At 39.5% G+C, this 14,128-nt stretch overlaps 1 protein-coding gene across 1 annotated transcript in view; it reads right to left on the minus strand.

Moving 5' to 3' along the window:
- Positions 1-8,163: 8,163 nt before the first annotated feature.
- Positions 8,164-14,128, minus strand: part of CACNA2D2 (calcium voltage-gated channel auxiliary subunit alpha2delta 2) — a gene marked incomplete at its 5' end in the record, with an annotated part of 448,456 nt that continues 442,491 nt past the window's right edge. Inside the window, 2 exons of the mRNA XM_086949852.1 lie at positions 8,164-8,926; positions 12,761-12,843. Of these exons, the coding sequence (XP_086805978.1) occupies positions 8,798-8,926; positions 12,761-12,843 (212 nt within the window). The remainder of the gene's footprint in view (positions 8,927-12,760; positions 12,844-14,128) is intronic.

A 14,128-nucleotide genomic window follows, 5' to 3' on the forward strand; every position in this document is an offset into this window, starting at 1 on the left:
TTGAGACATACTTCTGGACATCTACATGTTTAACTTGTACTTGCTGGGATAGGCATGTAACACACTATGGAGAAAAATCTTGGAAACAGATCAAAAATGTCATTTCTAATCTACAATTATTTCTTGCTTTTCTTGCCTTTGACTGTTGTTTCTCCACTCATCACCCTCTGACAATATTTCATTACAGTTAACTGTATCCCTTTAATAGCATCATTATAATGCCATCATGTGGCCTGCAATACCCTTCTGCAAAATATTACCTGTAGAGCTTCTGGTAAGTTTGTTTGTTTTGTGAATATATATAATAAACCCAATAAGGGGAAAGCTTACATCAATGTTTCTTTTGAGGAAAAACATACGAGATTATGCCATATCCTGATTGTTGACATCTTTTTGGATTTAGAGAAGCAATAACTATGAAACAAACAGGCTGGGTAATCTCAGGCTTCACAAGGAAACTAAGAGTGCCATTGTGATGAAAACGGCCAAACAAATCTCAATTGAAAGCAATGTAAATTACATAAGTATGGAATCTGGGAAAATAAGCAAGCCTCATTAATTACATAATATTCTATAAAATCATCAGATTCCAATTTAAAAGGATGTTGCTTAAGTCTGACTGTTTCACTTTCAATGACCCAATATATTTTAAGTGCAGTTTCCTAACATTAGGTAAAATGTACTTTAAAATATCATAATGGATTTTAATTATTTGAAAAAGAAAAAAATAAACAATTAAGTATTGTATGCCATGGTGGTTGCTTAATACTGTACAGATTCAGCCTGTATGTAACTGTCATCTTGGCAGGTGGTAAACGTTTAATATTACCATGATGATTCTGAATTATCCTGTATCAAACCCTAATCCAGCTTTACAAATAAGGAGAAATAAGGAACTGGAACTGGAAATTCAACTATGGCAGATGGAGGTATCAAAAGGCTTAGTATTATCAGAAGTATCCATACAACCAGAAATAATAATGCAGGTGCAAATAGTGACCTCTCTCAGACAGAAGAGTTTGCTCTAGAGCAAGGGATGGGCACCAGTCCATAGATGCCTCCGGACCCAGAATAGAGTCAATGCTGAGAAATGTATGTTGCCTAAAGGAGATGAATTGCTCCAAAAGAACCTTCTAGAAAGCACTTCCTCCACTTACACCAAATGTCATCAGATTGCACCTTAAGTTAGTCCGGCTAATACATATGGCGATTGGAAGTTGAAATAAAAGAAGTTGAGATTACATATGTCTATACACGCTGTAGTTTGCTATGTCTCTTTACCTCCCAATATTTTAATTGCGACTTGATAGATATCTTTTTAAGGAATTGACTTGGTGACAATGAATGCAAGTCTTGTTCCTTCTAACAGAATATGACATGGGTGTATTTCTACCAGGCTATATTTTCTTGAAGACTGTGAAGAAGTAAGTGCTTCATTGCAGGGTAGTCAGCTTACATTCTAAAAGACTGAAGATTTCTCCCCACAGGAAATGCCATGGTAGTAAAATGAATGATGGTATCTATACTACTATTATAAAGGAAGAACTTTGAGGCTTTGAGGCGGGTAAACTCGGGAACCACAGCGCCAATCCACACACCCGATACATCGTTGTAATCCTCAGGGTGTGCAGATGGACATAGGCTATATAAATTAAAAATAAATACATTATTAAAAAATATAAGTTAAAAAAAAGTAGTCCCTTCAAAGTAGCGCCAGCCGCGACGTGCTTGCTGACATCAGGAGCGGCGTACACGCGAGGAGCGGCGTACAGGACCGGCGGAGAACAGCGTGGGGAGGAGTTGCGGAGATCAGCGCGGGGAGGAGCAGTGACGAGGAGCGGCGGAGATCAGGGGAGCAGCGGACATGACCCGCGGACAGGCAGTGAGGATCGGCGGGCAGACAGTGAGGGGCTGCAGAGATTGAATATTCACTGTACTGTACGGCTCTAATAATTTAGTGAGAGCTGGTACCGGGGCCTATCGGGGGAGCTGCACTTGCTCTCCCATTAAGGGCCCACAGCGGGGTTTTTAAGGCTGCAAACACTGCGAGCTCTTACGCTTTCTTCCTCTTGGCAACCACTGTATCACTGCCATCTTTTCAGCCCCAGCTGCAGCCGTCCGGACATCGCCACCAGTGCTGGGAAGGTACAAGCATGCCATCTCTGCATTGTTTTGGAATGCTGTTTTATGTTAAGGTAGAGGCTGTTTGTATAGCACCTGTGGCAGCCATGGATTGCTTCTAACCGCTGAAAATCATGTCGAATCGTCAGGTGTGGCCAGAGTGGAGCAGCTGCCGTGTTCTTCTCGGAAGAGAGCGTAAGGTGCTGATAACATGGAATTGTGAAACGCGCAGAGCACTGCTATTAGGCCCATGAGCACAGTGAATATAAACCATGTCTGCTGTTCAGAAAAGGCATTTCCTTTGAAATTGAATCAATTAGTTGTCGGGGAAGTGACAGGACAGTACAGGAACTTCTGAGGGGCAAGCAGGTACTCTGTGACGCTAACTACCTGCACTTTTCCATTAAGGAGACAAAGGAGGCTCAATAAAAAGAGCATTTATAAAAATAAAAAAAAGCAAAGAATGTATAAAGAAAGAAAGAGAAAGCACATGTAGACAATCTGTTCTGTTATGTTAATCACTGGCAGGTGGATGGGTAATGTTCAACACAATGAAAATAGAGGGGATTAAAAATATAAAGAGGTAGTGGACACAGCCTGTGCGTCACGCAGAGCACCCGGGTCACCCTTCTGCGGAGAACAGTCAACAAGTCCTAATAATGTGTCTCGTGGGCAGGTACCAAACGGGGCATTACAGCAGGAAAAAGTGACATGAGCAGTGACGTGGGCAGGTTACACAACGACAGGGCGGGCGGGGGCCCTGAGCCATGATTGCTCCCGGACAACGTCGGGACGGACTGCTAGTGATAGATATATAGATAGATAGTAAGCATGTAGTGGATCAAATGAGCAAAGTCCAAATGTGTTGCACAACTTCCAATATATGTGAATTCTTATGATTTACATCCTGTCCATGGCTAGTTAATGGTTGACATATAGGCACCTAAAACGAGTTACATTTCCTGTCTCATTTTTTACTGTGAAGTAATACATATAGACACCATATCCTTGCCAATGCTACAATAACAAGCTTATGGAATCCAGAAGAAGTGTTTGTATATCAACTAGAGGATTTTACGAGTGCCTCTGAGAACTGAATTGTGTAGAGGGCTAGGTTGATTTCCTTTACGGGCATTATGTCTTACTTTTATGAAGATGATTGTCACACACAAGTTCTGTCAGAATTGAGTCATTCTTTTTCTAACCACCACTGCACACTTAATAAAGGCTAAGGTCTTCTTGTCTCTAGCCAAATCACAAGAAATCTCAATTTCCTGTTTCAAGATCTGATGAGATTTACAGACTTGGCAGAACTGCAGCTGCTGAGAATAACATAAATGGTGTGTAGCTAGAATTGTGAGTCTCATAAGACCCTTAACTGTGACTAGTTGTGGCTTTTAATGATTACAGATATTAAAAATTAACAAAAATGTTTTTAAAATTACATGTTCGGTCAATTAGCCAGTCTCTGACATTTTGGGTCAGACAAAAAATGCAACAGCATGGAAGGCACAACATTCCAGGATGCTATAAACACCGCCAGAGGGCTTCAGAGCACTGAAGTAAAGATTTGACGCTTTGTAACTTTCTAGTCTTCACTAAACATAAGTCTCTATTGAGCATTATCAGGGAGAAGAGCGGTCTACCTGTTCATCTCATTCCTCCTACTTAGAGTGTAAATACTTACAATAGCAACGAAATGGCCAAAGTGGATGGCTAGGCCTTCCCTCTGACCCGTCTTACTGACTGGCTTTCCAAAATATTTGCCTACATGGGTAATAACAAAGGACAAGCCCCTTTCACGAAGTAACAGATACCACGTTCAATCTGCATGGTTGGTGACATTAACAGATACAGGGGCATATTACCAACAACTAGCGATAATTATCGCTATGTTGGTTTACCGGCGATATTTTTATCGCCGAGCTGCGGCGATTTTTATCGCTTAGGAACCTTGGGCCATATTATCAAGCCTGGGCGATAATATTATCGCCGCTTTATCGGCAGGAAACTGCTGCTAAAGTGGCGATAATGGGCTTGATAATAGACTCTATGGAATTCCAATCGAAGCCCATGTTAGATGTGAAGGACATCTAACATGAGCTTCGATTGGAATTCCATAGAGCCTATTATCAAGCCCATTATCGCTGCTTTAGCGGCAGTTTCCTGCCGATAAAGCGGCTATAATTTTATCGCCTAGGCTTGATAATATGGCCCCTTGCTATTATCAAGGTTTATCTCCTAAGCGATAAAAATTAGCCGAAATGCATGAATATCGCTGAAAAGTCAGAGATATTCATGCATTACCGAGCTAATGCTCTTAGCCATGTTATCCACCTACCATTGGATAACATTGTTAAGAACTGCTCAGGGGCAGGTGTTAGCTTTTGGAGATATTCGCGCTTAGCGCGAATATCTCCAAAAGTTGGTAATAGGAGTTAGCGATGTTAGCGACTGTTTCCAGTCGCTAACATCTTGGCACGCCCACTCTGCATGTCATTAGTGATAAATATCACTGACATGCAAAGCGGGGCCCAAGATGGTCGCTATCTCCTACTAGCTGTCGCTAACTGGTGTTAGCGACAGCTAGGTAATAGGGAGATAATTTTATCTCCGCTTTCTTGGCTTTTAAAGCCAAAAAAGCGGAGATAAACCCCCTTGATAATATGCCCCACAGTCTCATCATTTGTTGTGCTGTATTTTGTATCCAGTGATGTGAGGTAATGAGTTCAGAACTTGGCTTCATTAAACGATTAATTGTATTTTGGAAAACATCTGACTACATGTCAATCCATTTTTAGCATGATGAGACTCCAGCTACTTCTCTGATATTAACACTTTTGTTTTCAGGTGGATCAGGGGAGAAGTTGGGTTTAGAGACTTTTAGGCCTTTTAGAAAATGAAAAATCAATCTTCAAAAGACGACTTATCCTATTTTTATCCTCTGGGTGTGAGGTTCCAAGTCCTGTTTTTTTGTTGAGGCTGGACATGAATCTTATGAGTCACTATGGATGCGTCACCAGCAATGCTCTCTCTTCAAGGAGGATTCTATTGAGCCAACTGACAGACTCATTGCTCTAAGCCATTATGTTACTCTTTTTTTGTCAACACACATTGAGAATGCAACAATGTTTCAAAGATTTCGTCATTTCAGCATGAGACTGAGCCAGTATTCCTTTTGGTTCCAATTTTGTTCAAAGAGGGTAACTGATTCAGTAAAAGGGCACAAGAAACGACCCAAAATGTCCTCTCAGATGATGTGAGTAGGATTTTTCTGGTGAATAAAAGACTACTTGTGGAGGAAATGAAACATGATCTTTGCAGCCATTGCCAAGAACTGAAAGGGATAATGAAGGTGACAATATGCTATTTCAATGAAGAATTGGGAGGTGGGCTGGGAACAAGCATTTGAGTTAGCCATATTGGTGTAGGAGAAAAACAGCCCACCACAGAGGATGACTGGCTATAATTACACAGATCTACGTCTGTATCCAAGAACTCTGACTGCGACCTTTGAATTCTGCATTTTGACAATGGTTACAAAAATAGAAGCGAAAGGAAAGCAAACTTCAGATTTAAAGTGGCGGTAGGATCTGTTATATATAATCTGCAGAACCCAGTACCAGAACAGCAATGATCTATTCATTAACACAATCTTTGGCATGCGGGTCGTAGTGGAGACAGCCCTTTTTTGACACCTTTGGCAAGGTGTTGATCAATCTATTAACCTATGTACAAGTATTATGATTCCAGAACCTTAGAGGGAACTAGGATGAACATTCAGGTAATCAGGTAAGGAGGAGCCTACTTAAGAAACCTGTTTCCGGGTGGGAATGCAAGACATTTTCAGAAGCATAAATGTACTCTGTACAGTTATGCATGCCAAAAGGTTTCTGAAATCTTATTAGAATTCCCATTTAAAATGTACTCCTGGAAACTTTTGGGTGTAGATTTGTGTCAGAATGTCTTTATTAATCATGCTGAACTGTTCTTTGAATCATAGTTGAGGTAATTTGGTGAGCCTGGATGTAGAGAAAACAGGTTGTTGGGAAATTAATGTCGGGGGACAACTCATAAGCCAAGAAGAAACTATTAAAGCTTGCCTGTGGGCATGACTCCCCCTACCGCTCATGAATCTCCAAAAGGTGGCTAAGAATGGATCCTAGTTCAATTTCTATGAAACACAGAAAGGAGGTGAAGTGCTTCCTAATGCAGGTAATGTAGGTCAGCCACAGAAAGCTGTCTCTGACAGACCAAGCACAGCCAGATCTTTGCTTGTATTGGCCTAAGCATACTTCCCAGAGACGTGAGGATAAAATCTAAGTTTAATAAACAAGAACGCCTCATTTTCCAGTCCTTTCATCCATACATTTAGCCATGGAGGGGCAGTAGGTAAATTGTTCAGTATTTAATTAAGATGTATTTTGTAAAAGTGTGTGCATGAACTTGGGAAGTGCAACCAATGCAAAAGGTAAAGGCCATTTTCTCTATGTTCTAAAAGACTGTGAGCAAAGTGTAAATTTCACTGATCCAACGAGGGTCGGCGTAAAACTTATGAAATATACCCTAATGTTTGCTTAATTTTGGCACAGAACTATTGGTTACAGTGGAAGGCTGAACATGATTGCCCCCTACACATTGTTAAAGTGCATTTTTCTGGTCTGCCATACAAAGTTGCTCAAGTTACTAATTGTTGAGATTGGGAGACAAATGACTTTGAGAATGTGTGTAGATCCATCTTCAAAAATATACATATTTTGCTGCTGTGGTTATTTTTCCCCTGTGCTGGAAATTGCATTTTGGCCCTATTTATGACGAGCTCAGCTCGTCATCAGCACAGCTCAACTGTGCCTCATGACGAGCTCAGCTCGTCATGAGCATGGAAGGGGTTAAAGGAGACATGATCTAATGCGGGGAGGAGTAATTGAATGTTCTAATTGGTTTCTAAACAGTGGATGACCTCAAGCTGGGTATCATACTTTGAGTTTTGACCCAAAAAGAGAAGTTCTAATTATATCTACAGTGCGGACGGTCCATTTTTACAGTGGAATCTCATTGAAAAAGATTTGCTAGGAACTAAAGTGATTCTAGGACCATAAGAATCAACAGATTGCACAACCTATTCATGTGGTACATTCTAATACATAGATAAAGCTTGCTAGCATGGGTCTAGTTATCGTTATAATGTTACTGTGATGCATGGCAGTACTTCTTCACCCACAATCTTACATGGGTCCTATAATCTATCATTTGGCAACATTTCCAGGTCATCCAGAAAATGAATCAACCAGTCACTTGTATGCTACCGGCCCTGCTTTTTCAATACTGGTTCCAGGAAGAGCACCACCTCCAAGCCTCCATCTTTGGAACTGTTCACCAGACACGCAGTTCTTACACTTATCTGTTCAACCTTCACAAAAATTAAATACTGAAGTACTCTGCAACCCAATATATATATATATGTATATATAAATGTATTAATCCCAAGTTGCAGAGCCCAGTCCTCCCCTTTTTTGTGTTGTGTGTGCTAATGTCACTAGAGCTGCCCAGTTAGAAATGGAGACAAATAATTCATGGTTGTGTGACCTACTACACAACCATGATAGAAGCACAAGACCAACAATGCAACTTTTTGTTAGATCATGTGACTATCAAGCCATCTTTTCATATTCACCTTTTCTGATTCTATCATAGTTTCTTATATCACTGAAGCAAATCTGATGCTGTTACCACTGGTGCAAAACCCACGATTGTATAACTGTGTGGCTGTAACACGACAAAGCCACAATACAGTGACTTTCTGAAGTAGTAATACTGTCACAGTGACCACTGAAGAAGTTTTAATGAATCGATGACCATCTAAGAGGTCACCAATCATCAACAGGTGACTTCTGTTTTCTTAAAGTTCAAGAAGTCACATTGGTAGAAAGGTGATTGTGATCAAAGTCTTCTTTTGGCAAACCATCACATTCTTTTTTTTTTTCTTTTTTGGATGCTAGGGCAAGGCTGCGGGCAAATTATCTCAAACACAATAGCATACCATTTTCTTTTCATTTGTGTTTTCGTTGTGTTTTTTGGATTAAATACTTCCAGACTTCAACAATGGAAATATTTTCCTGGATGCGATTTTTGATGAATTCTCTCCTGGTACCACAAGGTCTTTCCGATATGTGGGACCGCTGCTCCCCTTCCTTGAAGAATCTAAAAGTTTATGCCATGGCATAACAGCACTGCAGGACAGCCTTTTTGTTCCCTTATTTGAACTAGAGGGCGGTCCACAAGCTTTTGATTTGCTTCGATCCCAGGAGGGGAGAGACAGGATTAAGTAGCAAGAAGGTGGAAACAAAGTTAAACTAGAAGAAAAATCCCAAAGTGCCTGCAGGGAAAACAGGAAGTGCTCTCACTTGTCATGGTAACTACTATCACCAGGGCGCAGGAAGTTCATGTGATCTCCACTGTAACGGATCACAATGTGTAGGAAACAGGCAGTCCTCACATATCTTCCTGGCAACCAGCATCAGTGTGCAAGACAAAAGAAGTTCTCATGTTTGCCTTGACAAGAAGGATGTGTAGGAAATAGGAAGATGACCCTCCATAACCTTCACAATCCAAACGGGGGAGAAACCAAAATCAAGTCATAAAGAAACAAAATAAGGAATCCACAGTGGAAAAGGACTTAAAGGCAGGAGGACAAATGCAGTGGATCCCAGCTGATGGTTGCAGAGATGACGACAAACTGAAGCGACAACAAAAGGCTTAAGGATGCTGTGAAGGATGCTCCACTCCCACAGTCTGAGGTATCCTCCTGGTGAGAAGAAAGAAAGAACAGAAGCCTTTTAGATTAACTGGAGATAACCACTAACTGAGAAAGATTTGCAAGACCTTACTTTAGGTATAAACAAGAATTATTCAATAGAAGTCAGTCTCCCACATTTTGCAATACATCGATCAATGATTGGGTTCACGCTTATTTTACACTTGACTGACCCAAAACCAAAAAAAGGATCTTCTTTCTGCTACTGTAATTAACTCTTACTTGTTCCCACAATTTTGGCCAATTTACAATTCAATATGTTATCCCTGCTCTTCATAACACTTCTCACATTAACATAAACTCATTAATTCCTAAATATCTGGGCTTACATATCAGAAGATAATGTCTGAAACCCTAGTCTTTAAAATAAAACACTTCCTATATACCGATTTTACCTAATGCCCCTTTCGGACATGTCAATAGTGACTCACTTCGGCCCAAATTTGCTAATATTTCATATAATGCAGCACAGTATCCAAATGTGTTGTTCTGTGTTGCGTCAAGGGGAAAACACAGTACTGAGCCATATCTACAAAGACTGGCCTGCTATTGGTGTCATTGCCTAAACTTGCAGAAACAAACTGCCTTGCATGTTGCACAGCCTCCTGCCACAGCGCAGAAGAGAGTGTACACTGTCTTGCATAGAATTGAACTGTAGAAGGTTCATATACAGTGAATGCGTGTTCTGACCTGCAGCAGAAAAGCACAGCATCTATTTCTGGGGGACATCAATGCAATGAATCTGGTTTCGCTAGTCATTCGTTTTTGGTGCAAAGTCCTCCAAGACTATCTTAGTTTATCAGGCTTAGCATCAACCCCCCGCACCCCCCTAGTGACGCCACTGCATCAAAACATTTCGGGGTTTGTGCTGATCCGTCCACAGTGACTACCCATTGACCCAAACCATTGCTAAGTGGAATTGGCACTGGACTTTGCGTTGCCCTAACCCTGGTGAATCTTGGCCTGTGTTTCTAATCACTGACCCCATAATTTGATTTGTGTATGTTGCATTCACATATGTGGCATTGGTATCACACATGTGAAGTATGCCTATGGATTTCCACATCTTATTTCAAATGTACTTTGATTAAGGTTTTTCTAACCTTAACGACCCAATGCCTCTGAATTAAGTGTACGGAATGGCTAGTTCAACTGCCTAAAGCAACTTAAGAGTGTAATAAAACTTTCACATCATTTGATAATGTACACTTCAATGAAGTTGCACTTAATCCCCCATCAGCATCATCATTTGCTCAAGACACATATCCCTTCTCCATATGCATAATTTTAGCCTCATGTTGTCTTCAGCAGGCTGACTTGATGCTGTTCAATAATGCCAAACTAATTGAATAATAGACGTTCCTCATTCTCCATGAGGACTTGGTCAATCCTTACAACAATGGTTATCTCCACACCAATACCTCATTGATGTTCCATCTGCAATACCCAATGACCGGATCACCGACATAATATAGAATGACAAAATATAGACTTACCAAAATATAGTCACCAAAATATAGAATGCCAAAATATCGAATTCCTATCTACAAACAGGTAAGTACAAAAATATCGAATCCAAAATATAGTCTGTAAAAAATATAGTCAGTCAAAATATCGATTTTTTTAAATGTCTTAAAAGTAATTTAAAAATAATGAAATAATAAATATAATTAACTAAAACATACTTAAAAATACTCAAATAACCTTAAAATTAAGATATAATTAATTTAAGTTATTAAAAAAAATTTACAATATTTTACCGTAGGATAGCAGGAGGGTAACATTTAATATTACCACTCCAATGAGTGCAACAGTAGGGAAAGCGTTGGATAGCGTAGGGGTAAAAAATACTATTCCCACTCCAGTGAGTGCAACAGTAGGGAAAGCGTTGGATAGGGTAGGGGTAAAAAATACTATTCCCACTCCAGAGAGTGCAACAGTAGGGAAAGCGTTGGATAGCGTAGGGGTAAAAATTACTATTCCCACTCCAGGGAGTGCAACAGTAGGGAAAGCGTTGGATAGGGTGAGGGTAAAAAATACTATTCCCACTCCAGTGAGTGCAACAGTAGGGAAAGCGTTGGATAGCGTAGGGGTAAATAATACTATTCCCACTCCAGAAAGTGCAACAGTAGGGAATGCGTTGGATAGCTTAGGGGTAAAAATTAATATTCCCACTCCAGAGAGTGCAACAGTAGGGAAAGCGTTGGATAGCGTAGGGGTAAAAAATACTATTCCCACTTCAGTCAGTGCAACAGTAGGGAAAGCGTTGGATAGCAGGAGGGTAAAAATTACTATTCCAACTCCAGAGCGTGCAACAGTAGGGAAGCGTTGGATAGCGTAGGGGTAAAAATTACTATTCCCACTCCAGAGAGTGCAACAGTAGGGAAAGCGTTGGATATTCGAAGTGTAAAAATTACTATTTCCACTCCAGAGAGTACAACAGTAGGGAAAGCATTGGATAGCGTAGGGGTAAAAATTACTATTCCCACTCCAGAGAGTGCAACAGTAGGGAAAGCGTTGGATAGCGTAGGGGTAAAAAATACTATTCCCACTCCAGAGAGTGCAGCAGTAGGGAAAGCGTTGGATAGCAGGAGTGTGAAAATTACAATTCCCACTCCAGATAGTGCAACAGTAGGGAAAGCTTTGGATAGCGTAGGAGTAAATAATACTATTCCCACTCCAGAAAGTGCAACAGTAGGGAATGCGTTGGATAACGTAGGGGTAAAAATTAATATTCCCACTCCAGAGAGTGCAACAGTAGGGAAAGCGTTGGATAGCGGGAGGGTGAAAATTACTATTCCCACTCCAGTGAGTTTAACAGTAGGGAAAGTAATGATTTAATATATTATTAAAAATAAATTAAATATCAATCCCAATAAAACATTAATTGAAATTAATAACCAATGTAATATTATGTAATAATTAATTGCATTACTTCCCACCCTATTCCCCTATAAACCCACATCTCACTACAGAAAATACATTAATACAATTATCATAATTATCAAATATTTAATTAATACAAAATAGTTACCAATTACTAAAAATGAATTGCCAATTAATAGAAATTAATTACCAATTAAAAATTATTTAACAATAAATTTAAAATCAATACAATGAATGAAAAAATGTATTTACTTAATTACAATTAAATTACTTCCCACCCTTTTCCCCTATAAACCCACAACCTGCTACAGAAAATTAATATAGAAAATTAACATAATTAACAACTAATAAATTAATACAAATTAATTGGCAATTAATAAAAAAGTAATTACCAACTAAAAAATAACAATAAATTCAAAATGAATACCAATAAATAAATAAAAATATTTAATTAATTACAATTAAATTACTTCCCACCCTATTCCCCTATAAACCCACAACCCGCTACAGAACTAAAAAGCAAAATTTAATTAAAAATGAATAATAATTGCTAAAAATTAATATTTAATTTAATATAATTAAATTACTTCCCACCCTATTCCCCTATAAACCCACAACCCGCTACAGAATTAAATTACGCAAAAATTAAATAACATAAAATTCATTACTTAAAATACATTAAACATACATTACAAAAATTAATGTACACTTTTCACACATATACTAACATACAAAACACTTTAAAAATATATTATTAAAAAATCGATATTTTGACTTCTATATTCTGAATATCGATATTACTAACCTTAAATTCGATATTTTTAACCACTATATTGTGTCCATTCGATATTTTGTCCATTCTATATTTTTACTTCGATATTATGTCCATTCTATATTTTGGAATCGATATTATGACTGTTCACCCCAATGACCACTTACCGTCAAGTTATAGTCAAAACAGATATGTGGTCCTTTTCGATAGCGAGGTCTGTGTACCAGTTCACACTGCTCTGGGCCCTCCGCTAAGAGTACATGAGTTAAGGAAGTAGTACGAATCATAGGATCACCAGTACTGCAGAGTGCCACAGAACCCTAAATTGAAGATAGAATCTTTACATAACATGAAATCTTCAGTTTTATTTAAAGGTTTTATTGCAATTAAATTACCTTAGCTGTATTGGTAAATTACAAGAAATAATGGCTAGCCCTGCATTTCGTAACTTTTACAGAAACTCGTACATTCAATGAATCTTCATGGCTCACTAGTGATACACAAAAATTAAACAGTATGAATTCAAAGTAAGTAACACATTTAATAGCAAACATCTAAATGCAAGAGAAATGCAAAAATAAGTTTAATTTAAGAAGGGAAATTACACATATAGAAAGACAATACCGCAATCAGTGGTGGCTGCAGCCAGACTAAAGTGGTAGGGCGGGGCGGGGTGAAGGAGGTTGGGGGTAATAAAAATTCAATAAAGTGGCTTACCTGCTGCTCTCGCTCCTGCTGACGGCTACCTTGTTGCTCTTCCTGCGATGGAGCACAAAGTACAGGCTCTCAACCCAATCCAGACACTGCTCATATGATATACCTAGTATGAGAAAAGCGCCAGGATTGGCCTGAGCGGGCTGGTCTGATGCTTGCACAGGGAATCTGTGCAATTTCTACACCAGGCTGTAGAATACAGCTAAGTTGAAGAAACCGAAGTGCGCATGTCCGTATGGCCAGCTTAATACAGCTGGCCATACTGATATGTGCCCTTACAGTGCCCCCCACCACTCCTCCTCTCTGCTATGGCCCGGCCCCGCCCTGCTCTAAACTCATCGGCTGTGCATCTCAGCGCACAGGGATAAATGAAATGATAATATTTTATTAATTCGCCGTCTCCTAGCACTGGGGTGACGATCCGACGCCACACAGAGACACCCTTGAACAAAATATGGGTGCCACATGAAAGAATATTATTATGATAAAGTGTCTAGCAACTGGGTCAGGATCCCATGCAAGAGCAGTCTAAAGCGCTGCAGCCCAAGCCATTATCGTTTTGACCCAAAAGGGAAGTAGCTTCAATTTGTTTCGGATTTATTTTGGCCCGCACAATGGCTCTGGTATTTTGGGACTGCCTGATAATGGCTTTGTAAACCAATCATGCACATTATTCATAATCAATTTTGAGTAAAGAAGGCATGATGTGTGAGGATGCACCAAATGAGTGAGGGATAAAAAGACATGGTGGCAGCATTTTCCTTCCATGTATGTTGAAGCTCTATATTAGGGCTGGGCGTAGTTTGCGAAATAGCGCTTCG

Source organism: Lissotriton vulgaris, unplaced genomic scaffold (genome assembly GCF_964263255.1).
Source record: "Lissotriton vulgaris unplaced genomic scaffold, aLisVul1.2 SCAFFOLD_2047, whole genome shotgun sequence".
NCBI classification, from domain to species: domain Eukaryota; kingdom Metazoa; phylum Chordata; class Amphibia; order Caudata; family Salamandridae; genus Lissotriton; species Lissotriton vulgaris.